Source organism: Monopterus albus, unplaced genomic scaffold, assembly GCF_001952655.1.
Source record: "Monopterus albus unplaced genomic scaffold, M_albus_1.0 scaffold59.1, whole genome shotgun sequence".
NCBI classification, from domain to species: Eukaryota; Metazoa; Chordata; class Actinopteri; order Synbranchiformes; family Synbranchidae; genus Monopterus; species Monopterus albus.
The window spans coordinates 1,562,348-1,569,326 of record NW_018127939.1 but is presented as its reverse complement, the minus strand read 5'-3'; the positions used below and the strand labels follow the sequence as shown (position 1 = coordinate 1,569,326).

General features: G+C 40.8%; 1 protein-coding gene across 1 annotated transcript in view; it reads left to right on the top strand.

The window, feature by feature from the left end:
• LOC109961844 (protein arginine N-methyltransferase 8-B) overlaps positions 1–6,979 on the top strand; it is a 23,075-nt gene that overhangs the window by 2,661 nt on the left and 13,435 nt on the right. The window contains exon 3 of the mRNA XM_020603004.1: positions 588–743. Within this exon, the coding sequence (XP_020458660.1) occupies positions 591–743 (153 nt within the window). The 5' untranslated portion in view covers positions 588–590. The remainder of the gene's footprint in view (positions 1–587; positions 744–6,979) is intronic.

Sequence of the window (6,979 nt, the reverse complement as noted above, 5' to 3'; positions counted from 1 at the left end):
TGGGTGGTTGTTTAATTGTGATTTTGTTTTATTATTGTGTTTTTTGACACTTTGGTCAGCTGTTGCTGTGTTAAATGTGCTATATAAAAATAAGTTGATGATGATGATGATGATGATGAAGTATGTGGTGCACCACTCGTTAGGTTTGGATAGTGGAAATGCAGCAAAAGTGTTAGAGGCTGTATAAAGAGAGCACCTTTCTAGTGTGACCTGCAAGATGACTTTTTAAATATACCGTATATATTTGGAATGTAGGTCCAGTGTATTTTTGTCATTTCTGAATATTCTTCATTCTCTGTCATGCATAAACACAGTGAGAGACACAAAGAGAAAAGAGATACAGCTAGGCTTTTAGGGTTCATCCAGAAACCCCAGCTATGGATTTGAATGTAGAACCATACTGTTTGTATGAGATGGAACAGAGTACTATTAGGTGAAGCCTGTGTTATTTGTTGCTGCACCACTGCAGATCTCAAATCCAGGCCCCCCAATGTCCAGCCAATAATTCAACTAAACTAATTCTCGCTCTCTGCAGGGGATAGTGCTGTCAGCCTCCCTCTGATGTTATTTGTCATATATTATACCAGGAGATGCTGAAGGACGAAGTGAGGACACTCACCTACAGGAATTCCATGTACCACAACAAGCACATCTTCAAGGACAAAATAGTGTTGGATGTTGGAAGCGGGACTGGGATCCTATCCATGTTCGCAGCCAAGGCAGGGGCAAAGCACGTGTATGGGGTAAGATGGTTTTTTTAGTGGAGCATTATCATGCCAAACCATGAGGGTCTAATCACTGTGGAGCCCTGCCTGACAAGCTGCTGACACTGTGCGGAGCATGTACAACTGGTTCTCTGTGCATCTGAACAGACAGTTTAACCATTTTCTACAGGCTGCCCAGGGTCTTCCAGGAATATCCTTTCTGACAGGCAGGTGACAAAAGTGTGTGACCTCTCTAAGAGGTTGACAGGCTGAGACCAAGTGATTTGAGAGCTCTTACTATTATTGTGTACTGGGGCAGAAGTAATTGGTAGCCGGGTCACGTCTGAGAATGCATGCTGGAGACACAGCACCAGCTTGGGAAAACCACGTGGAATTTATTTCTGTAGGATGGCTTCAGACAGTGTATATTTGTTTTAGGGGAATGATTAACTTCAAATTGCCAAGAGACTTGTTATGAGCTGCTGGCTCACATTGTGTGTTTATGTGTGTTGTGTGACTTTGCCTTGCATCTTGTGTTTGTTTTCCATCCATTCAGCTCCTCTCTCCTTCCCTTTTGCTATCATCCTGTTTTTGTCCTGTATAAACTGAAATATCACTTCAGTTTGTGCTGTACCTCACATTTGTGTGATGATACCATCTGGAAGAATTTTAGCCACATAAATGGGGCTAGGATTTTGGGGATTTAGCTCAGTTCTGACTCAGATCCTCTCAGTTTCACTTCTGCACCAAAGCCCCATACCTTATCATACCTTAAGCCTATAAAGCTCAATGTGAAAGATGGGCCTGTGAGGTGGAAGGACATCATTCTATCACATGGACCTCATTAAGACAAAAGGAAATGGATAATATACACTCTGGATCCCATCAAAGACCCTTTGGTGCTGAATTCCATATGTCAGAGCCACATGTTACAATAAACTAAGCCTATATTTAATGTCCCACATTTGTATGATATTAATACATGACAATGAAACTCAAACACTTCAAACCTAATGCTTAATAGATGTTAAATGATGTATTATTTGTTGTTTTGTTTGTTTCTTGTCACTTGAATGGTTTCTTTCTGCTTATATAACAGAAATTTTCAGGGTGTGGAAATAATCTTCTAGAAGGTCTAGATACTTATTGGAGATCCATAACACAACTAACAAACGAATTTGGATGCACATTGATAAGACAGAAAAATAATAATATCTAATATGTAAATAGCTATGGTATGATGTCACATATAGATGAGTGACATAATCTCGCAAACCTTTCAAGCAGGTTGAGCTCCACTGAAAACAATGGCTATACTGTAGAGTAATACTGTCGATATTTTTTCTCAAAACTGGATAGACCAGGCCAGATTGTGTTGAGCTGAGTGTAACTCCTGATATTCACATGAGCAGAAGGACTCCTGGGAGATGCCCAAATTGCTCTGCTTCTCCTGAATGTAGGCTAGCATTTGCTAATTGTTAGCCATATCAAGCTGATAATGTAACAGTATATCAGAGTTTGCTCTTCTCACTTTGTTTTAGAATTTCATCTCCGGCAATCAGTGCTTTAGGTAGCTTTCAATTATTATAAATAGACAGAAACTAAACTGAAACTAAATCGAAATTTGGGGAGGATAGTTCATTTACTTGTCTTACTTTACTTATTTTCAACTCACTGAGGTGAAGTCAAACTTAGAAACTGATACTTGCTGTGTCTCTGGAGAGAACTAGTGGGAGCCCAGAGTGACAGTGAGTTTTCCTGACACTAGTGAGAGGTGCAAGAAGCTCCATGTGAGGACGTGTTGACTCTCAACACACCTCAAACCTTCAGTGCTCACAGTGAAGTGTCACTCTGAGGGACACATGGCTAATGGCTGCCTCTTCTCACAGAGATTCACAGAGTGACTTAGAGTGGTGGCGTTGGAAGCCCTGGTATAACACAAACTAACAGCATAGCAGCACATACATATATAGAGAGCCTGTGCGCATGCATAAATAAACCTGGTGCAACATTTGGCATCACAGTTTGTTTATGTAGTTGATACAGTGTGATTTTAATGGGTATCTGCAGCAGTGTTGTGTGTGAGCCATTGACAGATGTGGGCGCCACCAGCTGCCTCTTGACTTGTCCTCCACTAATAGGCAGAAGAGAATAGGGCAGCTCCGGGGAGGCCGTGCTAATTTAAGGTCCCTGCAGCTTGCTCAGTGGGAAAACTGAAGACCTCAGTTTGTAAGCTGAATCTCATTTCAGTATATATGTTATATTGTGTTGCAACAAAAACAAGAAATGTCAGAGATTTAATCACTTTATTCTCACAGTTGGTGGGTTGCCTATAAAGCCTGCCTCTAAAAATAAAAGCCCCTGTTGATCACAGTCTGAGGCATGGCTGGTTGCCTCAATTTTTTCCCAGCCTGGCTTTGCCTCAGAGCCTATTTTTGTCTGCTTACTAGAAGTGTCCAGAGTTTATTCTGATAAATGCAGGGGATTTATTACAATATGTTATAACTCTGTCACTGCTGGCACTTGCAATGCATCAACCATGAGATATGCATCGATGGGTAGAACAGGAAGTACAAATTATGTCAAGCAGGGAGCTGAGGATTCAGAAAAAAAGAGGACAGAAAGGATAGGGTATACGAGAGAGCGCACTAGAGAGGAGCTGCAGGTATTTCAGTAGGCGAGAAGTGGGACACAGAAAAGCAGTGGGATCAGGATCATTCAAAAGAATTTAAAATGCCAAAAGGGTAATGAAACTACAGTAGAAGTTGAAGGTCCTGTCATGGCTAAATGGTTGGATGCAGCTGAGCAGTGACTAATCTTCGCTTTAATTACTTGAAGATGCTCTGGCAGCATTTCAGGGACTCTCACAGTCACCTTGTAAAATCTGTCCCTTAATATTTTCCAGGACACTTCTTGATGGAGTGTTAAATTAACCTCAGTGCACAATGCCAGGTTATTACCTCTCCCTCGATAGGCACCTGCAGCTGCCAGGCTAACAAGTCGCAAACATACTGTAAGTGATAAAAATGTACTTACTGCCATCGAATGCTACTGACAGAAAAGGCCCCCTGACAAACCCTCCCTTGGCTTTTACAAGCACAAAGCTGGTTAGCTCTTGTTTCTCACTTCCTCCCTTTTTTCTTGAATTTGGCAAAATTCCAACTGCCTAGTTTTCAAATTTGCAGTCTTGTTGTGCTTGAAGAAATAAGATCATCACAAGAGTTCTCTATCAGCAAAAATACATTTTCAGCTTTACTAACCAAGTATAAGCCTGCAGTGTTTTAATCCGGGCTGGAACTGGAGCCATCTGCAGACGGACTCTGGACCTAGATGACCTTGTTTCTTGCTCGGGGGGGGTTTATTGGATGTTGGATCTGACCGCTGCTTTTGACACTGTTGACCACAATATCCTAATAGCTCGACTTAAGAAGCTAGTGGGCATCCGTGGTACTGCCTTAGAGTGATTCAGGTCTTATTTGTCGGATAGGACGATATCTGTCAGGTTTGCTAATGTTGAGTCCTCATCTACCCCGTTGGTATCTGGGGTTCCGCAGGGCTCAGTTTTGGGGCCCCTGCTTTTCTCTTTATATTTACTTCCTCTTGGTTGTGTTTTTAGAAAACATGGTGTTTCTATTCATTGTTATGCAGATGATGTGCAGATGTACATACCAATAAACCTAATGCTTAATAGATGTTAAATGATGTATTATTTGTTGTTTTGTTTGTTTCTTGTCACTTGAATGGTTTCTTTCTGCTTATATAACAGAAAATTTCAGGGTGTGGAAATAATCTTCTAGAAGGTCTAGATACTTATTGGAGATCCATAACACAACTAACAAACGAATTTGGATGCACATTGATAAGACAGAAAAATAATAATATCTAATATGTAAATAGCTATGGTATGATGTCACATATAGATGAGTGACATAATCTCGCAAACCTTTCAAGCAGGTTGAGCTCCACTGAAAACAATGGCTATACTGTAGAGAAATACTGTCGATACTTTTTCTCAAAACTGGATAGACCAGGCCAGATTGTGTTGAGCTGAGTGTAACTCCTGATATTCACATGAGCAGAAGGACTCCTGGGAGATGCCCAAATTGCTCTGCTTCTCCTGAATGTAGGCTAGCACTTGCTAATTGTTAGCCATATCAAGCTGATAATGTAACAGTATATCAGAGTTTGCTCTTCTCACTTTGTTTTAGAATTTCATTTCCGGCAATCAGTGCTTTAGGCAGCTTTCAATTATTATTATAATATATTTGTGGATTTGTGTGGAATTATGTGTGTTGACATTTTGACCTCTGTTACATGTTTGAAAGAATAAATCAAATCAAATCAAATCAATTATAAATAGACGGAAACTAAACTGAAACTAAATCGAAATTTGGGGAGGATAGTTCATTTACTTGTCTTACTTTACTTATTTTCAACTCACTGAGGTGAAGTCAAACTTAGAAACTGATACTTGCTGTGTCTCTGGAGAGAACTAGTGGGAGCCCAGAGTGACAGTGAGTTTTCCTGACACTAGTGAGAGGTGCAAGAAGCTCCATGTGAGGACGTGTTGACTCTCAACACACCTCAAACCTTCAGTGCTCACAGTGAAGTGTCACTCTGAGGGACACATGGCTAATGGCTGCCTCTTCTCACAGAGATTCACAGAGTGACTTAGAGTGGTGGCGTTGGAAGCCCTGGTATAACACAAACTAACAGCATAGCAGCACATACATATATATAGAGCCTGTGCGCATGCATAAATAAACCTGGTGCAACATGTGGCATCACAGTTTGTTTATGTAGTTGATACAGTGTGATTTTAATGGGTATCTGCAGCAGTGTTGTGTGTGAGCCATTGACAGATGTGGGCGCCACCAGCTGCCTCTTGACTTGTCCTCCACTAATAGGCAGAAGAGAATAGGGCAGCTCCGGGGAGGCCGTGCTAATTTAAGGTCCCTGCAGCTTGCTCAGTGGGAAAACTGAAGACCTCAGTTTGTAAGCTGAATCTCATTTCAGTATATATGTTATATTGTGTTGCAACAAAAACAAGAAATGTCAGAGATTTAATCACTTTATTCTCACAGTTGGTGGGTTGCCTATAAAGCCTGCCTCTAAAAATAAAAGCCCCTGTTGATCACAGTCTGAGGCATGGCTGGTTGCCTCAATTTTTTCCCAGCCTGGCTTTGCCTCAGAGCACCCAGAGTTCATTCATGCCTCTGCTTGATTATGACCAGATGGATCTCTCTTGCAGCATGAATAGCATCTCTGACAAAGAGTGTCTGGGCAGGTGGAACAAGGGTGAAACTCTGGTGAAATCTATACTCTGTGAACTCCCTGATGCTGAAGAGTCTGGTATTGACAAATGCCTCCTTATGCTATTTTTGTCAGCTTACTAGAAGTGTCCAGAGTTTATTCTGATAAATACAGGGGATTTATTACAATAACTCTGTCACTGCTGGCACTTGCAATGCATCATCCATGAGATATGCATCGATGGGTAAAACAGGAAGTACAAATTATGGGGACGGGACGGGACCTTATGGGTGGCTACACTGTTGGTCAGAAATGGCTACTAGAAGCAATAATTCAAAAATAAAGACTCAATTCTGCACTTATATTTATTCCAAATGGCAGAAGGAACTGAAGTGCACTGTGATAAGTCTATGGACAATGAATGAAGCAATGTGAACATGACCAATGTCACTGTAAGGGGACACACATAAGGGGAACTAAGTGATTGTTACTCTGCCTCTAACCTTCATCCTGGTAGTATCTAAAAATGGCATCTTCTGTCTTTAGCTGTGGGGGAAATTACTTTAGTGCACTTGTGAGATACTAGTATTTGTGTATTTCCATTTTATACAGCTTTATACTGCAATTCTCCTTCTCTACAATTCATTTATAAAATACAACACATCATTAAAGATGACCTTTCACGGCAAAGCAGTGTGTCACATTTGATGTGTGCATAAGTTACAATTATTTCCACCAAATAGTGATTTACACTTTAAACTTCCCCTTGAATGAATAGATGACCAGTCATTGCCTAAAGACGCACAATGATCTATTATTTCACAAAACAAAGCAGAGATTGCCCAAAAGTCCAACAAATGAACACCACTTTGTGCAGCAGTATTTAGTTTTTTCTTGTTCTTCTCTACTAATCATCTCACTAATATCTGGTGACCCAGTGAGAAGGCCTGGTTTCTGTAATGACTTTCACATTTATCAGAGCAGTACACCAGCAAGAGAAATGCAGTATCCAGTCCACATCA